At 36.9% G+C, this 19,848-nt stretch overlaps 5 protein-coding genes across 5 annotated transcripts in view; 1 reads left to right on the top strand and 4 right to left on the bottom strand.

The window, feature by feature from the left end:
- Nucleotides 1–362: 362 nt before the first annotated feature.
- LOC111778202 (DNA-directed RNA polymerase III subunit RPC9-like) lies at nt 363–2,709 on the bottom strand. Its single transcript, XM_023657891.1, has 4 exons — nt 2,620–2,709; nt 2,378–2,495; nt 2,137–2,289; nt 363–1,149 (listed from the first exon to the last, which is right to left on the bottom strand). Exons 1-4 carry the CDS (start codon nt 2,625–2,627, stop codon nt 961–963), a joined length of 468 nt encoding a protein of 155 aa, XP_023513659.1. The 5' UTR covers nt 2,628–2,709; the 3' UTR covers nt 363–960.
- A 1,242-nt stretch (nt 2,710–3,951) lies between these two features.
- Nucleotides 3,952–7,818, bottom strand: LOC111779415 (VAN3-binding protein-like). The gene is made up of 7 exons (XM_023659587.1): nt 7,386–7,818; nt 6,745–6,870; nt 5,857–6,274; nt 5,549–5,776; nt 5,418–5,467; nt 4,776–4,833; nt 3,952–4,581 (listed from the first exon to the last, which is right to left on the bottom strand). The coding sequence occupies exons 1-7, from the start codon at nt 7,725–7,727 to the stop codon at nt 4,367–4,369; spliced, it is 1,437 nt and encodes a 478-aa protein (XP_023515355.1). The 5' UTR covers nt 7,728–7,818; the 3' UTR covers nt 3,952–4,366.
- Nucleotides 7,819–12,729: 4,911 nt separating this feature from the next.
- On the bottom strand, nt 12,730–15,331 carry LOC111778927. The gene is made up of 6 exons (XM_023658939.1): nt 15,102–15,331; nt 14,814–14,981; nt 13,927–14,007; nt 13,710–13,835; nt 13,552–13,638; nt 12,730–13,040 (listed from the first exon to the last, which is right to left on the bottom strand). Exons 1-6 carry the CDS (start codon nt 15,199–15,201, stop codon nt 12,949–12,951), a joined length of 654 nt encoding a protein of 217 aa, XP_023514707.1. The 5' UTR covers nt 15,202–15,331; the 3' UTR covers nt 12,730–12,948.
- Nucleotides 15,332–17,313: 1,982 nt separating this feature from the next.
- LOC111779223 lies at nt 17,314–19,137 on the top strand. The gene is made up of 3 exons (XM_023659320.1): nt 17,314–18,053; nt 18,138–18,344; nt 18,450–19,137. The coding sequence occupies exons 1-3, from the start codon at nt 17,682–17,684 to the stop codon at nt 19,032–19,034; spliced, it is 1,164 nt and encodes a 387-aa protein (XP_023515088.1). The 5' UTR covers nt 17,314–17,681; the 3' UTR covers nt 19,035–19,137.
- The window catches only part of LOC111779224 (RNA polymerase II-associated protein 3-like), a 4,007-nt gene continuing 3,181 nt past the window's right edge, over nt 19,023–19,848 (bottom strand). The window contains exon 8 of the mRNA XM_023659321.1: nt 19,023–19,387. Coding sequence (XP_023515089.1) covers nt 19,312–19,387 — 76 coding nt within the window. The 3' untranslated portion in view covers nt 19,023–19,311. The remainder of the gene's footprint in view (nt 19,388–19,848) is intronic.

The raw sequence follows: 19,848 nt of genomic DNA, 5'->3' as shown, positions 1-19,848 counted from the left end.
GCTGTTACAAATGGTATCATAGCCAGACATCGGACGATGTGCCAGCAAAGACGTTGGCCCATATGGGAGGTGGATTGTGAGATCCCACATCATTTGGAGTAGGGAACGGGACATTCCTTATAAGGGTGTGGAAACCTCTCCCCAACATAGTATTTTAAAACTGTGAGGCTGATGATGATACGTAAAGGAACAAAGTGGACTGTAACAAAAAGTAAAACTACTTTCAATGACTTCTGGATCAAGAGTATATACCCAAACTAATTGGTATATGTTCAGAATGCCAACTACTGTGTAAGATGTGTTCTGGCTTTCATTTTTTTTACTACTAAAACGAAACAAAAATCAATCATGGACTATAATCTCAAAAGAAGCTCAGCAACAAATCTAGAATTGTAATTTAATCAAAAAATTCATATCATTATATGGGGAAGAGGGAAAGAAAAGAGAATATGAAGTATAGGGGGTCTGATGCATAAGATAATATCTAGTATGTATGATATGACGCTAAAATTATGAGAGTATGTAATGTTGCTGTCAGTAATTCAGTGTCGGGAGCATGTGCTGCTTCTGCTGTTGCTTTGTAAGGAGATGGGGAGTACCCTAGGGAAAAGAAAATCTCGGCTTCTTCTTCCATGTCTAAAATATTAGGGTATATTTAACAAACAGAAGAATAGTGATGAAAAGAAGCCCAGCTATTTTCGTTGTTTACCACTCAAAAGCTTTCTTTAACTTTGATTTCTCATTCTATTTTTGGGAACTGTCCCTCTCAGTTTCTATCTTTTTCACCTAAAACCCTTGTCTACACATTATGAATAGTCGAGTTAAGGCTTGAAGATGCAGTACAGAGCCATGTCTTTTTGGGTTTATCGTTTACAGGCCAACCTTGTGGAAGCTCTTTTTGAACTGAGGCAGCAAATTTAGGCTTAATCTACAGACATTCGCCTAAGTTTTGAAATGGGTTCAAGTTGTTACCATGGTTTCTTCATCGGCACCCCCAACTCCTTCCTCCTTCTCCATGGCTTCGGCCTCTTTACATTCCTTTGGAGCTACTTCGGATGTTGATTGAGGTGCGGGGAACACCTGTTCCACCATCTCCGTAAGCTCTTGAATTCCATCATCTCCCATACGAACATCACTTTCTTCTATAATCTAGAAACAAAAGGAATTAACCCCAATTAATCTGCATCTCAATCCAACCACTTATCCAAATGTTTTCATTTCCTTCGTCCAGGTTCTTACATGAACACCAAAACAAAGCATCCCAGCAGAGGAAAAGAATCATGATCAAACAAAACACAAGAAGACGAGAATTTGGTTTGGGATCTATTTGAAAAACAACCTTACTTTCCAAGAATGGCCCAGTAGTAGTTGACAAGAGTTTAGAATGTTTGAACATATATTTAAGTCTCAAGAACAAAACTTAACAACTAAAAAAGCTCTTTTTGTCTTCCGGATCAAGACTTGAGGTGGGCAAAACCTCTTGGAGATGTAATCGAATGGGCCATAAGTATAATACAAGAAGCAGAACATTTGTACTCAGAGGTAAGAATTTTAGCATAATTGATTAAGATCACCCCCAAGTATTTACAGAACTACAGACTAGACTATTTGTGAATGAGTAGAACTTTTGTCCAAAAAAGCAGAATGCTGTATAAGGAATCCTTCCGACCACCCCCAAGTCTTTACAGAACTTCAGACTAATTGATTGAGATCTACAGTTGAATTTTAGCTACAATTTCTGACATCTACTTCGATCAAGTTCTCAATACTCAGACAAATGTGCTCCATAGCTAGAGGAATCTTAAGCTTTTATAATGTCAACAGAGAAGTGAAAAGCAACCAAGACTACGTAAATCTGTTCTAAACATTAAAAATGCAAAAAGAAGGCGTCATATGAACATGGCTGAAATAGTATATCTCATCAGTCCTCTAAAATTTCTACAGGAATTCACAGCTCCTCGACTTCTTAAACGTAGGTTCTTCAAGAAAAAGTTGGAAGGCACAAATTAAAAGAAAAGGCCTCATTGAATATGGGAAAATCGAAGATGAGTTTAGAACAGAGATCACATACAAAAAACATAGCATAAAGTATGAAGAATTCATGTAATGAAAGGAGGAAAGAGAGGGAGAAATTACCGGAAATATCTCAACCGGAGTAATCGGCCCCAAGTTAACGATATTCAGAATTTCAGCTTTCGCTAGATCATACTTTTTGGACTTGTCAACAAACTCAAGAATAGCTTCTCTTGTTTGATAAGAAGCAGGAGTTTGATTCAAATAATCATAAACCTAAAAACAAAAACAAAAAAAGATCCAATCGAAACTTGCAACATAAGAACTCGTAGGCCAGCACAGAAGAAGGAAATAGAAATATAACCTTGTACTCGGATGGTACCACTTTCGCAAGAACCCTAGTGGGATCCTTAGCTGCTCCCTTTGATCTTAGAAAGTCGAGAACCTCGAAATTAGTAAGAGGGCCTGCGTTTGCCTCTAATCTGCAAACGACAGTTCCGATCAAACTGTTAGCGACAGTAAATTGAAACCTCTGTTCAATCGCAGAATCAAGTAGTTGGAACAAGATTGCAAAAATTACAGAAAGAGTGAAGATTCAGAGCATACATTTTCATTGAGAAGAAGCTTCAGAATTTGGCCGGAACCAGAAACCCCTCGACGACGGCGACAAAAACCCTTCGTCGAGCCCAAATCGCCAATTACCGAACAAATCCCAATTGTATGCCTGGGCTTTGAAAATTGACGATTGGGCTTTTGCTTGAAATTTCGGCCCTTTTGGAGATTTATGTGCCAGCCCAATAAGAGCCATGTAATTTTGCTCAATAATAAATTTATTATATTTGGAATAACTCGAGAGAAAAAAGAAAAAAAAAAAAACAAAATTAATTTATTTTTAATAAAACCATCAATTTTAACATAAAATTGGTAAAAATTTTCAAAAACTCATTCATTTCGACCAAATTTTAAATTTGGTTTTATTTACTTATCCACCAAGAAAGTTAACACTAAAAATTTAAGAATTTATAATAATTTATAATATTTAGGAAAAATATTAATTATATTTTTGTTTATTTCTAAGTCGTGAAAATTTGAGTTTGAATTTGAAAATAAATATTAATGTGCAATACATTCTTCTCATAAGAGGTATTGGGCCTTCCTTATTGGGCTTATTTCACCTCCTCCTTATTGGGCCTTCTTTATTGGGCTTCTTTCAACTCCTCCTTATTGGGCCTGTTCTTTTTTGTTTTTTTGTTGTAGTGTTTGTGTTTTAATGATGTTTTTGTTTGTTAATTATTAATACTATTTATTTTCATAGATTCTATACAATATATATATATATATATATATATATATATATCCTAAATACAAATTTAAAATAATTTTATAATTTCTCTATCGTGCATTCAAGAATTTAAAAGTTTATTAACACTTTTTAAGAAGATTTAATGTATAAATAGACACAATTTTAAGAGTAAAAAAATCAAACTTATTCTTCGTCTCTTAAGAGGGAAAACTATCCTTACATACTAACACCAATTCTTTGAACCGGCTTTCCTCACATACTATTCCCAGAGACCAACCTACTCTATTCTGAGTCACATATATCTTAGAAAAATTCATAGCAGATCGCCCAACATAAAATTGCTCTAAATAAAACACGTTTAACCATAGAATTCATGATTAAACCACCGAAAAGGAAGGTGTACGGATGAAAATCCCACATCGGCCAATTTAGGGAATGATCATGGGTTTATAAACAAAGAATACTAACTCCATTGGTATGAGGCATTTAGGGGAAGCCACGAGACATGATGCTCAAAGTGGACAATATCATACCTACCATTATGGAAAGTCGTATTCCTCTCATTTAGATGTGAACTCGATTCATTTAAGCCTTCTTTACTAGAGTGTCTGACTAAATTATCCTTAAAAAACAAGTTGAAAAATGTAAACAAATGATTGGAAGACAATGATTATCCCCAACATAAGCAAGAACCTTAAACAACAAGAAAAATAAANAAAAAAAAAAAAAAAAAAAAAAAAAAAAAAGGAAAAAAAGAAAGAGCATCTTGCTTTTATCTTCATTGTTATTGGTAGTAGTGGGGGTTTGTATTATATTCCTCTTGACTGCCTCACTCCAAGCTTACCCCTTTTGATTCCCAACACACCAACAAACCAAGACATCTAAAACCCCTAAAACTTGACTCACATGGACTCACTTTCATTCAAATTCCCTCACTTTACCCTCAAAATTCAACCATATCATTAAACACACAGACCCCATTTCCATAACCCTTTTCCTTTTCCTTTTCCTTTTCCTTTTCCTTTTCCTACCTTTAATCTATACCTCTTTTTACATTACTCTGTCTCCTCTCTTCTCCGCTGCCATCGCTAGCAGCCGAGACACGCCTTGAGTCCATATCTCGTACTCTCGTACGTTCTTGCATTCGAATTCGACGACGCCCCGCAGGATGGTCTTCAGGCCGAAGTAGCGACGGTGTTCTCCTCCCTCGAGAAGGTGGCGACCGGGCCAGGCGGGCATGTTTTTTATTACCTCCAACACGATATCTGAGAAGGGTGAAAAAGAAAAAGGGGCAGGGTTAAAGAGAGATCAAACAGGCCCCTCCATTATGAACTTCTTTATTCTTGGTTTGCTTTATAGTATGTCACATTGTGTAAACCTTTCATCAATCCCCAAATCGAAGACCCACATCCATTTCTGTTCAAATTATTACAGAAAAGACAAGACTATTCTCACTTACTCTTTTTCTTTTTTGTTATGGTCCCAGCTACGTGCCTGCTCTTCATCTTCAACATAACCTGCACAAAACAACCTCAATAAACCACCTCGAGGCTACTTGCTTCTTCTACAATATCATTCTAAGATCCCGAGAACTAAGCATTCTTTATAAGGGTGTGGAAACTTCCCCCTAACACATGCATTTTGAGCGGAACCCGAGAGGGAAAGCTCAAAGAAAACAATATCTGCTAGTAATGGGTTTGAGCTGTTACAAATGGTATCAGAGCCAAACACCGGACAATGTGTCAGTGAAGAGGCTGATCTTCGAAAAGGGGTGGACATGAGGCGGTGTAACAGCAAGGACACTAGACCCCAACAAGGGGTGGATTGGGGGATCCCACATCAATTGGAGAAGGAAAAGAGTGCCAGAAAAGACGTTGGGCCCTGAAGGAGGTCCATATCGATTAAGGAGGAGAACGAAACATTCTTTCTAAGGGTGTGGAAATCCGAAAGGAGCAGTTACAATCATTCTGTGCTAAACTTTATATCTTCAACAGGGTTCACATCCCAAGACAAAAGGCTGAACTAGAGTACTGAATGATTAACAGATCAAGTTGCAGATTAGAAAACTAGAACAAATCGAAGTCTCTTTAAGGCTTTTTACCTGATTCATTCCGTTAATGTATACAGAGACTATTTTCCAGTGTAGATCACCTGCAAATCAACAATAACTAAGACTCCACTTTGATTCTGATCAAACCCCTCAAACACGAACACGGAAATTAAAGATCATACCTTCACGAGTACGTTTCAGAAGCTCGCAGCCTCGAGCGAGAAACTCTCGGCTGCAAATGCCTAAGAAATTCTCTTCAGGGTGGACAAGTTCACCACTGAAACTACTGTTGGAGTTGCCAATGCTGCCATTCTCAGCAACTCCCATACCTTTATCTACCGGAATCACTGCTGCTATGTTCCACACTTCCTTCAACGCTCTCGCTTTAAGCGTCGCCGCCCCACGTAACGCTGAATCAAAACAGGAAGCTTCATGTTAATAAACGTTGGAATCAAGAATCAAAACCATGAAGTATTGAGCTATACACTACCAGTAGCTGCAGCTGCAGTTAGTGTCATGATATCACCAGCTGACTTGACATTAACAGCATTACTCAAGACTGATGCAAGGTGATCGCGTTCAGCACCCATTACTTCAGCTGCCTCAACGCATTGAGCAGCAACCAACGTTGCAGCGGAGGCAACAGCCATGTCAGTTTTAGCTTTATGTTCGTCTTTGCTAGAACCAGAAGAAGCTGCAGTGGCTGCAGCAATAGCAGCAATGGCTGCAGCTACACCAGCAACAGAAATAGCAGCATGAAGCTGAGCATTCTGAGCTCTTGTTTCTTCCTTCTTCTTCTCTTTCCTGTCCTTTAGCCATCTCCCAACAGTTTTTCCACCGCCGGCAGTGGTGGCACCGCCACTGGCAGTAACTCTGTACTGGTTTACAGGGATGTTTGAACGGCCACACTGCAGAGATAAATTACAGATGGGACATCGATCGAAATGGATGACAAGAACTTAGATATGTGTCAATTTATGGGGTCCATATATCAATAAATGCCCCAAAGTGGAGACACCCATTCAAGAATTCGATTCAAATTAACATAAACCACTCGCCGGAAATGGAAATAATCCGGCAATTCGCCGACGGGAGGAAATTACAGAAACCCCATCAGAAACAGAGGCAAAATTATGAAAATCAANCTCACCATGAATTAAATTTAATTTTGATTCATATTAATTGGAAGATTTTTCTTATTTTGATCCAAAATTTATATACAATTATGGATTAATGCATGTTTTTCAGAAATTTGGAAGAAAAAAGAAAAGGAAGGAATAAACAGACAAAAAAGAAGAGACAACAGAGCCGGCCTGAATCTTGGTGTCAGAATCGGCAGACCCAATATTCAAAAAAACGCCGGCGACAGAATACTAACCTTAACGTCATCGATCTCCGAAGGAGAGACAGGTGGACTGTCGGTTAATGAACCACAACTTTGTGCGCCATTGAGAGGGCCACTGCTGTGAGACAGTCTGCCAGAAGTTCGCGGCGAAACCTCTTGCTGCCATTGAGTAAAGAAAAGGAACAGATCATTAATGGCGGAAACGTAGAAATCACGAAAGGATAAATGCAGCCATGAAAATGGGTCGGAAATTGTAATGAATCGTTCTTACAATTAACCTCGAAAACACCATTTACGTTCTCGATGGTCGATTTGTAGTTGAAGAAGAACAATGAAAGGGGAAAAAATTGAAGACCCAATTCAAAATACAGAACCCCAGAGGATTAAATGCACTAGAATTGGATTAAAAAGAAACAAACAACAGGAATTCAGCACAAAAAAGTGGGATGTACGCTGCGTGAGACAAAAGTTGGGGGAAATAAGAGAAATCAGAAGTATGTTTTTATTAGTAGATAAAGCCAGAGAGAAAATGGGAGGGAGAACCAAAAACAAAAGTATAAGCAAAGTTCCAATCAATTTGAATCCATCCAAAACATGAAACAAAAATAAAGCAAATCCCATTATTTGTCCATACATGCTCTGCTAAAACAAAAACTCTGCTCCACCAAACTTACCGACTGTGACATAATCCGTTCCATCACCATCTGCGACGTTTCAGATGAAGCAAATGAAAATGGGTTTCCAGCAAAAGGGGTAATCTCTTCAAGTTCGCCGGTTAAATCCTCCAAAATGATGCCGGCACCGCCAGCAGCGGTGAAGCCATTTCCGGCAGTGGGGTGCTTAGAAAGAGTCAAACGAGGAGGGGCGAGGGCTTTGGAGACCTCGAGAGCAGAGACGCTCCAAGAACGGGAGAGGAACTCCATGGGCTCTAATGGGGTGTCCGGCGGACGGTAGACGGAGGAGGAATGAGACGGTGGCGGCTCCAATCGCCAAGGCTCTGTAGCTGTTTTTTCCATGATCGTCGGAAGCAAGTGAATCGGAATGGCTGTGTGCAGTGCAGAGAGTGGAGATGGAATTAGTGAGAGAAAGAGAAACGGAGCTGAAAAAACGATGAGTTGAACCTCTTGGAGCTTTATTTGAAGCTCAGTAAAAATAAAAATAAAAATAAAAACAATTTATTATATTTTATTTCTAATTGTAAATAATTTCTTAATTTTTTTCTAATTTATTACAGAATTTTAAGATATCTAATCACATGGAAAGGCCCATTTAAGCATATTTTCTATTTTATTTTCTTAAATTAAGATAGCAATTAAACTCAATGTAAAAATTAATTTTTAAAAAAATTGTGTAATAAAAATAAAGTTAAATTATAACAATTTAATAATTATAAAAACAATCTTTATAAAGGATTTATTTACATAAATTAGAGGTGGATTTTTGCAATTTTCTTTTAATAAATATAAATATTCAGACGTATTATTAATTAAAAAGGTCAATATTTGAATTTTAAAATATTAATTATTTTATATATATATATATATATTAATTGCGATGAGATATGGAGCAGAGGGGTTTTAGTGAAAGCAAAGAATTGTTTGGACAAAAACGGAAAACATACCGTGAGAGTGAAGAAGAGAGTCCAGTCAGCAACCAAATACGCACTGGCCAATCACCGTGTTCACTACTTTTTATACCATTTCACACGTGTCCCTCTCTCGTTGGCTGTTTTTTTTTTATCCTCGAGGCTAAATTTGGTATTTCCTCTCTTTTAACTTTCACCCCCAAAAACTTTAGCTTATTTAATTTAGTTATTTATTTTAAAAAATTAAATTTATAAATGCTATTTTATTTATTGCGAACTAAAACTAAATTTTTCTCCTTTTATCATTATTACTATATTTATTTATTTTTTATTTTCATTTTGTTTAAGGAAGCTTTGGATGCTCTATAAAGGACGAGAGCGTAATGGATAATTCAAATTATTTCATATCAAATCAAATGTAGCATTTAATAATTCAACTTTGTATGCTTCATTAAAAACAATACAAATAAAATCATATATATATATATATATATATATAGATAGATAGATTCAGAAGTAAAGCTCGTCTTAAATCATTATCACCGAAATTTGCATCCAACTCACAAGATTTTACTTTAAAAAAAATCTGATATCAACCGTGATGATATTTTACGAACTAATTTTCAAGTTAATGTAAGACATTACTTACACTAGTTATTTCGAAACTATAACAGAGAGTTTAAAGATCGAAATAAGATTTTTTATGAATAGCACGAAAAGTGAAGGAACAGTGTACGAGTCCAATAATGAAAGTTTCAAAAAAATAGTGTCTTATTCAACGGAGCTATTGAGTGATATTACAATTCACTAAGAGATACAAAGCGATGAGCGTTCTCATATTGGGATAGGTGTGAGGTTGTTTGTCAAAAAATAAATGATCCCTCAAATGTCACTTTCTCTAAAATTGGCCAAAAAAAACTCATGGGCCTAATAACATTCCAAGGGATAGGGATTTTTTCGTCTTTTCTAACACCCCCCTCCTTCCCCCTTCGTTTAATTATTTAGGTGTTATATTTAATTAATTATATATATTAATTTAAATTTTATAATTTTCATTAAATTTAAAATTAAATTTTAATCTTATCTTTGTACCTAGCATTGAATTTAATAATAGCTTTAACGGTTAACGAGAATAATTACTAATTTTAGAATTTCTAAAACCCGTTTGTTTTTTTTTAATTTATTTTTTAAACTAGTGAATAATTGTTTTTTAAACTATGCAAATTATTCTAATTATTTTAATAAAACAATCATTCTTTTTTTTACCCAAAGTACAATAATTTACCAATTTCATCGCAAAATTCCAAAAACACCCTTGCCCATCTTTTCCTTTTCAAAATCGACATCCCTCCCCGTCAATAAAAAATACCAACCTTTTTCTAGAAAATAAAGTAAAAATTTTTATTAAAAAAATTTATCATCTTAGTCTTGTCGTTTTTACGACATAATGAAACATATACATTCAGAATGTCGATAACTTTTTTTTCTAATGTATTTTTTTTCCGTTAAATAGAAAAATAAACGAGATATATAATAATTAAATTAATGGGAGGGTAATTATGGTAAAATGGCAGAAGTATATTAAAATTCGATAAATTATTATTTAAAGATATATGAACTGATGAAACATATGCATTATATAAAGACATGATGAAACATATGCATTCAGAATGTCGATAACTTTTTTTTCTAATGTGTTTTTTTTCCGTTAAATAGAAAAATAAACGAGATATATAATAATTAAATTAATGGGAGGGTAATTATGGAAAAATGGCAGAAAAATATTAAAATTCGATAAATTATTATTTAAAGACATGATGAAACATATGCATTCAGAATGTCGATAACTTTTTTTTCTAATGTGTTTTTTTTTTCGTTAAATAGAAAAATAAACTAGATATATAATAATTAAATTAATGGGAGGGTAATTATGGTAAAATGGCAGAAAAATATTAAAATTCGATAAATTATTATTTAAAGACATGATGAAACATATGCATTCAGAATGTCGATAACTTTTTTTTCTAATGTATTTTTTTTCCATTAAATAAAAAAATAAACGGGATATATAATAATTAAATTAATGGGAGGGTAATTATGGTAAAATGGCAGAAAAATATTAAAATTGGATAAATTATTATTTAAAGATATATGAACTGTATCCACCTGGAAAAAATAAATGAACAAAGGGCCCTTTCCTTGGAGTACCTGAGAAAGAGGGAAAGAACTCCCAATCATTCTCTTATCTTATTATTATTATTATTAATGTTATTATATGTATATCTCATAATTAATTTTTCTTTTAATTTCAAGTTATTAACTCTATTAATTTAATTTATTCTTTTTTTATAAGATGATTGGGACGTAATACAAATTTGCCGATATACATCAATTTGTTGTCATAAATGAGGTAGATATAGCTTTAATAACAGGGTGAATTGTCCGTGCTTGAATATATGAATGCACACTGACCTCTATAGATAGAGGACGGTGTGCGAAGAGAGATCATTTTTTATAACTCGTACAATTTACCCATAATTAATATATATATATATATATTATAATTACAACAGTAATTTATTAATATTATTAATTAAAAAAGTATTTTATCTCTCTTGAGGCAGTGGGACTGCTGGGAGCACCGAGGAATGTCTGTACTTTGTTCATATGAAACCCAACAGAATTGCTGCAACTCTCAAATATTTTTAATTTAACTGCAATTTTTTACCAATTTTTATGGAATTTTGTGTCTTTTTTTATTTACTATTTCAATAACTCCTTGTTTTCTTCTTCATTTGTCCATTCAAAGTTCCAAAATCTTCACCATCTCCATAAATTAAGGCCTTTAATAATTACTATATATATATATATATAATTAATGTTGGGTTCTTTTTGGATAATAATTGCTTCACATAATGTTTTTTCTAAAAATAGAGTGATAACTCAATTAGTGAAATAAAATCATTGTTTGGTGGGATAATATGGGGACACACACGTGCACATATAACATGAAATTATAAAATTAATTTGATTTTTTAAAAAATAAATGTTCTTAGATATTGGCAAAATTAATTTAACTTTAGCTTATTTAATTTGTTTTTGTAAACATGTGTCTATTTTTTTTTAATTTTTAAAAAATATTTAATAAACATTTCATACATATAAATTAGACAAATTTGATAATTTATATGTTATTGAAAAGTTAATTAAAAAATAAAATAAATAGTAATTTAGAAGAAAATGATATTAGATGGGGTAAAGAAATTGAAGTTAGAAAAAGGAATATATTTGAAAGGGAAAGCAAATATAAAAAGGGAAAAAGACAAAAGGAGAAAAAGACGGAAAGGGCCATCCGTTGCAGAAATCTCGAGTGACACAAATTTTAAGAAAATTATTAAAAGTAAAGTTTCCAATAATTTTCTTCATTTTTAAATAAAATAAAAATTAAATTGATTAAATATAAGATTGCAAAATTAAAATTATGTAATAATTTAAATTAAAAAAATCTCCCACTGTGTTCTCTCATGATTATAAAAGCCCCGCCACGAATATATAAGAGGAGAAAGGGAGGAGCACGACGGCGTGTCGGAGGGAGTGGGGGCGGCACGCGGCGGCGAGTGGGGGGTGGGGGGTGGTGACGTACAGGAAGTGGAAGGGAATGATCTGGTTTTATAATGGCGATGAAGGAAGGATGAGTATTAATAATAAAAGAGATGGGACAGAGTGTGGGGGTTGAACTGATTGAGATCTCTATTTCCCCACTACCGCCAGCTGCGTGTCTTCCGATGTGGGATTTGATTGGAAGACTTTGTCATGGCTGTTGGGCTTCTGAATTTCTTATCATTCCACCGCTTCCTAATCTTTTGTTCACTACATTTAATGTTTGATTAGATATTATATCGAAAAATCGTGAGATTGATGACCGTACGTAATGAATCAAAACAGACAATATCAGTTTGTGGTGAGCTTGAGCTGTTATAAATGATATTAGAGTCTCTCACTAAGTAATGTGCTAGCGAACACACTAACTTTTCAATGGAAGTAGATTTTGAAATTCCATATAAGTTGGAGAGAAGAACGAATCATTCCTTATAAAGGTGTGAAAACCTCTCTCTAGCATACACGTTTTAAAACGTGAGATTGACAATAATACATAACAAACCAAAGCGGACAATATCAATTCATGGTAAACTAAAATTACTAGGTATCAAACTTAGACATCAGGCGGTAGGCCAACAGTGACGCTAGCCCTTAAGGAGGTGAGCTGTGAGATCTCACGTCAGTTGGAGCGTGGAACAAAATATTCCTTATAAGGGTATGGAAACCTCTCCCTACAGGCAATATGTAACGAGACAAAGCAAACAATATCTACTAACGGTGAGTTTGGACTATTACCATAAGCGATCATATGGCGTTATTGGGCTATAGATTCGTACAGCTCATGAACTTGTTAGTTAAATGCCAAAAAAAGGTATACTAAGTGGTGTGACTGTCTGCTGTAAGCATATATATATACAAGGCCCATCATCTCAGAACTCGAATGGGGACCTTATTTCATCCCAAAAAGGCCATAAATAGCGGCCATGCACAACAAATACTACACACATAATCAACCTATAATCAACTATAGCACTGGCACTACACATGTCACTCTATTTGATCAGCAGCAGTAGCGTCGCGACACCTGTTACCACCGAGCTAATCGTCGAGAGGGAGCTTCGCTTGAGAAGTAATCCGCTTGCAGCTGCAGATCAAAACAGTTTGAATCACTGTCAATACAATTCTAATTTTGCAGCAGCATAATTGTATCAGTAAGGAGGAAACAAGTAATGATAGATAGAGTGCTAAAAAACATCGAGTTGGGTAAGCTCGTGTAACATCTCAAGGCCACCGCTAGTAGATATTCTCTGCTTTGGCCCATCACGTGTTGTCGTTAGTCTCACGATTTTAAATACTAGGGAGAGGTTTCAACACCCTTATAAAGAATGTTTCTTTCTCCAATCCCCCTCCTTAGGGGTCAGTGTCCTCCTGACACACCGTTTGATGTTTGATTATGATACTATTTGTAACAGACCAAACTCACCACTAGTAGATATTGTCCAATTTAGCATCTTGTTAGCCTCACGGTTTTAAAACACGTCAGTTAGGGAGAGGTTACAATACTCTTATAAAAATGTTTCGTTCCCTTCTTTAATCGATGTGGAGAAAATAGAAGATTTGACAAGATAAAAAGTCGGGATTGTGAACTGACTGACCGTTGTTATTAGTTGAACTGGCAGTTGCAGAAGGAGGGGAGGTTGCCACTGGAATTCCCAGTTCCTGGCAATCCATTCCTATTGAGCCTTCAAAATGATAAACAAACACAACATCAGAACAGCTCTTAATCAGCTTAGTGAGTATGATATGAGCTTACAATCTTTGTAGCATGGAAAGGCAGTGATGTTGAGAAGATTATAGTAATCAGCCAAACAATCACATTTGTACGTAAATGGCGACGTCTTGTTGCACGAACCGCCTCCACAGTCGACCCAACTGCAAGCTACACAGCCATGAGCAAGCATAAAAAGCAGTTACTAAATTGTTATATTCACAAACAAGGTAACATTATGGACAATAGGTTTGGTCATTACGATCGAATATCGAGTCATTGGTTCTTGGTTTGGTCTGTATGCCCGGTGGAGGCGCCGATGAGCACGAGTGCGTCAAAGTACCTGTCATCAACAGACAAATCCAATGCCCATCAGCATCATTCATAGCAGTGAAATGTGCTAAATCTTCAAATATAATATGCTAAATCAAACATGTCTACTAGGGATCGACTTTCGCTCATAGTTTTTAAAACGTGTCTACTAGGGAGAGGTTTTCACACCCTTATAAAAAAAATGTTTCGTTCCTCTCTCTAATCGACGTGGGATCTCACAATCCACCCTCTTTCAAGGCCGAACGTCCTATTTAGCACTCATTCCTCTCCTAAATCAATGTGCAATCTCACAATCCACCCCATTCAATGCCCAGCATCTTCCCTGGCACACTGTCCAGTGTCCACCCCTCTTTGAGGTTTGGTGTCCTTGTTAGCACACCGCTTAATGTCTAGCTCTGATACCATTTATAACAGCTCAAGCCCACAAATACTAAATATTGTCCTCATTGGCTTTTCCTTTCAAGGTTCCCCTCAAGGTTTTTGAAACGCGTCTGCTAGTAAAGGTTTCCACACTTTTATAAGGAATGTTTCGTTCCCCTTCCCAACTGATGTGAGATCTCACATACACACACCAAATTAAGTATCGAGTTCGAAATGGATAGTTTAAGATTACATTGCTGAAATGAAGAACACTACTATGAATTCTAAATCTACTTCTTACCAGCTATCTCCATAATAACTCTTAGCAAATACATGAATCAAACAGAAACAAGTCCAAATTTGCAGAATCAAATAGCTAGCTGCTGCAACAGCTATGGCTAAGAACATAGCAACTTTTCAAACAAAAGCTTCATAACAGAGAGAGAGGAAACTGACAATTGGGTATAATGCAGGGAAGAAACTTGAAGTGACCATCATCATCATCATCATCATCAGAAAGACTCTTCTTCCACCCAGAATCACAATCACATTCAAACGAGAAAGTATCATTATCAGAAGGTTTACAGCTCCCTTTCCCACAGTTCACTTGCTTGCAGACATTTTCTGCCATTACAAACCCAATCAAAACAAGAACAAACACTATCTCCAATCAAGTTCTTCAAACAAACATGATAATATCAAGAAACCCAACAAAGAACAGCCACAAAAATCGCAAAAACAAACCGAAAATGGGTGAGAGAAGAGGCGATAATAGGTCGTTGAATTCATTAGCCGCTGTAGATTGAAGGATGAGCAGCAGAGCAAGAACAGGAATGGCCGCCATAGTCCTCTTACGATCAGAAACCAGACGCGTGCTCTTGAAATAGCCGAATCCCTCGTAATTGGGGTTTTAGGGGACGGCGCGGGTAGTTGGAAGTTGGGGTTTTTTGATGCTTTTCGTGGATTTAAGCTTATAAAGCGCTGTGATTTTTCCATGTTCTAACCTTATCAGAGCTTAAGAGACAATAAAAGTCCAATGTTCATTAAATTTTCGGCCGAACCCAGCATGGAAGTCCACGATCTTCATAAATGAACTTGATTTATCACAGTAATGGAAATGGACCGTTACCCTCATAATTTCTATCCATAAATATCTGCTTTTATTAATTAACCAAATTTTTAATATGAATTTCAGATAATTTAGTAGAATCCTAAGAATCATATTTTACGATCTTAATTTTGGGTGATGAATCCAATTTAGTAAGAAATGAAAATATTTTACCATTTTAAATAATCCGACATGATCCTTAACCATTGCTAAACTGCAAAAACCTGTTTCCTAATTCACAGAAGAAGAGGCCGACAAGGTGACATTTGCAACTTTTCTACCCTCTTTGGATCTCAAAGTTCATCATTTCAATCCACATTATTCTACAAAAGTTACTGAATGAATAGCCAACTTTTATGTTTTTACGATCCTTTTTTAGTGAAAGATTGAATTATCGACTTTTAGAATGATAATTGTGAGATCTCACGTCGGTTGAGAAGGAAAAAGAAACATTTTTTTATTAGGGTGTGGAAACTTCTTCCTAACATACACGTTTAAAAAACTTTGAGTAGAAACTCGAAAGAGAAAGTCCAAAGAGGACAACATTTTTTTATTAGGGTGTGGAAACTTCTTCCTAACATACACGTTTAAAAAACTTTGAGTAGAAACTTGAGAGAGAAAGTCCAAAGAGGACAACATCTGCTGGCGGTGAGTTTGGACCGTTACAAATAGTATTAGAGCCAAACATCGAGCAATTTGCCAACGAGTGGGTTGAGCTTCGAAGGGGGTGGATACGAGGTGGTGTGTAACGGCCCAGATCCTCCACCGCTAACAGGTATTGTCCTCTTTGAGCTTTCATTTTCGGGCTTCCCCTCGAGACTTTAAAATGCCTGCTAGGGGACGGTTTCCACACCTTTATAAATGGTGGTTTGTTTTACTCCTCAACCAATGTGGGACATCACAATGCACCCCCCCTTCGGGGCCCAACGTCTTCCCTGGTGCTCTTTCCTTCCTCCAATCGACGTGGGACCGCTCCCAAATCCACCCTCTTTGGGGCCAGCGTCCTTACTGGCACACCGCCTCGTGTCTACCCCCTTCGAGGAACAGCGAGAAGGCTGACACATTGTCCGGTGTCTGGCTCTGATACCATTTGTAACAGCTCAGATCCACCGCTAGCAGATATGGTTCACTTTGGGCTTTCCCTCTCGGATTTCCCCAAGGCTTTAAAACGTGTCTGCCAGGGGAAGGTTTCCACACCCTTATACATGGTGGTTTGTTCTCCTCTCCAACCAATGTGGAACATCACATGGTGTCCCAGCAAGGATGTTAAATTCCAAAAGGGGTAGATTAGGGGTCCCACATTGATGAGAAAATGGAACAAATGTCAGCGAGAACGTTAGACTCCCAAAGAAGAGTGGATTATGAGATCCCACGTGGCTTATTCATTTAACTTGATTTTGATCGACTATATTTCCATGATAATATTGTCATTTAAACTTATACTCGTGCTCCATTTTCTACCAAACTCTTTTGACTCCCTCACTCTCTTTTCCCCTCAAGATTGCTTCCCGAGAGGTCTTTGTATTTTAGTGTCCTTTTCTTCTGGGATCTATAGCACCCAACAAAAAGCCTGAGGTGCACATGCTTCTATTCCTATAGGTACACCCTAAACCGTCCCTACAAACTCCTCTCTTTTTGTTTTTTAATGTTTTGTATGGGACGGGAAAAATAGTTTGAGTTCACTCTTGAATCAACATGATCAATCAATTTAAACGTAGCTCAACTAGTTAAGACAATGCGTACGAATTAGAGGTTCATATGCCTACATTACATTTTGGTGCAATGTGGATCGAGATTCGAGGTACACACCAATCCCAACTTCTCAAATTGGATCCAAAAAGACAGCTCTCAGTTGCTTAAGATTCAAGTTTGACACTCAATTTAAGCTTTTTTGCTTTTAGTTTTAGCCCTTTTTCACGTGGTCAATTGTACACTTAACAAGGCCACAGTACAATTAACTCTGCAACAGCGGCTAGGACTTTACCGATGGCTTGTCTGTGGAGCTTCCTTTCTGTTTCTTTCCCCTCAAGTTTACACCAAATCCATGCCATCTCGCTGTAAAAATGGAAGTTGAAAAGATAAGAAGACATGAAAGCAAGAGTTTTTGTTCTTATCAAGGAGTAAACTAGAAGCTGCTCTTCATTTCAAGAGAGATTTATAAGTGGTTTCTATTTGCTTTCTTCTATGATTCTTGAGATTACTCGAGGGAGGAGGAGATGGGAAAGACAAGCAAATGGCTGAGGAGCTTTCTGACAGGGAAGAAAGACAAAGAGAAGGAAAAATGCTCGAGTAATCAGAATTTTACGACTACTTCCGAGTGTCCAGCCACCCCGATATCGATTCGACACAATCCTAAAGAGAAAAAAAGATGGAGTTTTCGAAGAGCCACCACGGCGGTGTCGAGAGATTCATACCCTCTTGAGATGGTTGCTACAACAATGCCTGTTGCTGCAGCTGCACAGGCTGCAATTGATATGGATTATGAAGAACAAAGGCAAGGCTTGGCCATTGTAGTGGCAAAGGCTGCGGCAGCTGATGCTGCTGTGGCTGCTGCCATCAAGATTCAGTCAGTCTTCCGGTCTTATTTGGTACAATAACATGAAACTTTTGTAGTTATTTCCTTTTGGATATGCAGATGGTTACCATTTACCAATCTCCTGGTGATGCTGTAGGCAAGAAAAGCACTCAGGGCATTGCGAGGATTGGTGAAGCTGCAGGCACTAGCTAGAGGTCACCTTGTTAGAAAACAGGCCAAAGCTACTCTCCGGTGTATGCAAGCATTGATCATGGCTCAGGCTCGAGCTCGTGCCGAACGGATCAGGATGATCGAAGGGAAAAACCCTTCGGTTAACAAAAATCACTTTGGTTGTACTGATCATGTAAGTATCATTCTTTTGCCTAAACTTGCAGCTTAACTTGAACGTTGCTTGAAACATCAGTAAAGTAGGAACTTCAACAAACCCATTTCAATATTGTGAATGAAGGTTGCAGAGGAAAACATTAAGATTGTGGAGATGGATCATGGAGAGTGTATACAAGGCTCGAAGAACAGGACAAGACATGAACGTAGGTTCACACATCAAGCCCACCTTGTCTCTCTAGTACCATCTACTCAAACCGACATCGACCCACGAGGTTGCAGTCGTCATTTCGAGGACCCACAAGATTCCACAACAAATTGTATGCAGTCTCTGTCTTTTGAGTATCCAATGTTCCCAAGTTACATGGCCAATACACAATCTTCAAGAGCCAAAGTACGGTCACAGAGTGCGCCAAAGACGAGGCCCGAATCATTTGAGAGACAATCAAGCAGAAGGCGGGCACCAACTGAGCGATCGTCTTCTCATATGGGCTGTGCACCCCAAGACTTCCAGTATCCATGGACAATGAAGCTTGCCAAGTCTGCAAGTTCAGTCAATAATAGTGAATGTGGTTCCACATGTACAGTGCTCACAAATACCAACTACAGATCTCTTGTTGCATGTGAAGTAAGAAAAGTTCCTGACTGCCATTGTCAGGAATCACTCTGTACAGTGGTTCCATGTTTAGAATTCAAGGACAAGAAATGAAAAATATTGATAAGAACTCTGTTCCATGTTTAGCAACGCTACATAACAAAACAGCAATCAACAATCGTACAACATAGAATGTCTATTGTTTGAAAAAACAAAAGCAGCTCTCAGTTTTCAAACTTCCTACAGTTCTATCTGTGTCGGCATGGTATGAATGTGAAACGCTTACAAACATTCGCGAAAGAGCCTTCTAAGAAGCTTTGTTGGCAATGCGCTCTTCAGAAAAGACGGTGATAACATTGAGAGTTCGAACCCATGTCTGGCTCCATTGAATCTAAGTGCTCGGCAGCTTTTCTTTGAATATGCGCGGTATTAGTTCATGCGCACCGATATCCAGAACCTCAGGATCCCTGAAAATGATTCGAGTCAGAAAGTATAAAAATAAGACATGAATGCTGTGACCATGGATACAGATCTCAAAGCTAGTAAAACGTTGATATTATAGTCTATAGATGAGAAAAATCCAACAAACCATAAAAGTAGTTAATTAACAAAGGATGATAGATAAATCGTTCGCATAAACCACAGTTTTGTACAGAGCTTGATTCTTGTCCATGGAGATCATCTTGCAATTGCTTTATGGTAAAGAAAACGACAGGTTGCAACCGAACTGAGGTTAAAAAACCACATGAAAAACACACGAAAATGGGGGAAACCTTCCATGTCAAATAAAATTATGCAACCCAGACGTAGAATTGAGGCGAAAGAAACGTTTAAGATGATTGTGTTCCTTGATGGCAGGTTTGCATAGAACAAGTGCAATTTATATGCATGAAAAACACTCAAGTGTAGCAGCAGAGAGAGAGAGAGA

Source organism: Cucurbita pepo, chromosome LG17, assembly GCF_002806865.2.
Source record: "Cucurbita pepo subsp. pepo cultivar mu-cu-16 chromosome LG17, ASM280686v2, whole genome shotgun sequence".
Lineage (NCBI taxonomy): Eukaryota > Viridiplantae > Streptophyta > Magnoliopsida > Cucurbitales > Cucurbitaceae > Cucurbita > Cucurbita pepo.
The sequence above is the reverse complement of the archived record's forward strand: the minus strand, read 5'-3'. Positions and strand labels throughout refer to the sequence as shown.

Coding starts and splice junctions, on each gene's coding strand:
- LOC111778202 (XM_023657891.1), bottom strand. Junction 2,290..2,377: donor TGGTACCATCCGAGTACAAG/GTTATATTTCTA, acceptor TTTTGTTTTTAG/GTTTATGATTATTTGAATCA. Junction 1,150..2,136: donor CTCCGGTTGAGATATTTCCG/GTAATTTCTCCC, acceptor TTTTGTTTCTAG/ATTATAGAAGAAAGTGATGT.
- LOC111779415 (XM_023659587.1), bottom strand. CDS start 7,727: ATGGAAAAAACAGCTACAGAGCCTTGGCGATTGGAGCCGCCACCGTCT. Junction 6,275..6,744: donor CGGAGATCGATGACGTTAAG/GTTAGTATTCTG, acceptor TTATCTCTGCAG/TGTGGCCGTTCAAACATCCC. Junction 4,582..4,775: donor CATAACAAAAAAGAAAAAGA/GTAAGTGAGAAT, acceptor CACCCTTCTCAG/ATATCGTGTTGGAGGTAATA.
- LOC111778927 (XM_023658939.1), bottom strand. CDS start 15,201: ATGGCGGCCATTCCTGTTCTTGCTCTGCTGCTCATCCTTCAATCTACA. Junction 13,836..13,926: donor CAATGACTCGATATTCGATC/GTAATGACCAAA, acceptor ATGGCTGTGTAG/CTTGCAGTTGGGTCGACTGT. Junction 13,639..13,709: donor CTTTCCATGCTACAAAGATT/GTAAGCTCATAT, acceptor ATCATTTTGAAG/GCTCAATAGGAATGGATTGC.
- LOC111779223 (XM_023659320.1), top strand. CDS start 17,682: ATGGGAAAGACAAGCAAATGGCTGAGGAGCTTTCTGACAGGGAAGAAA. Junction 18,054..18,137: donor CAGTCTTCCGGTCTTATTTG/GTACAATAACAT, acceptor GTGATGCTGTAG/GCAAGAAAAGCACTCAGGGC. Junction 18,345..18,449: donor ACTTTGGTTGTACTGATCAT/GTAAGTATCATT, acceptor TTGTGAATGAAG/GTTGCAGAGGAAAACATTAA.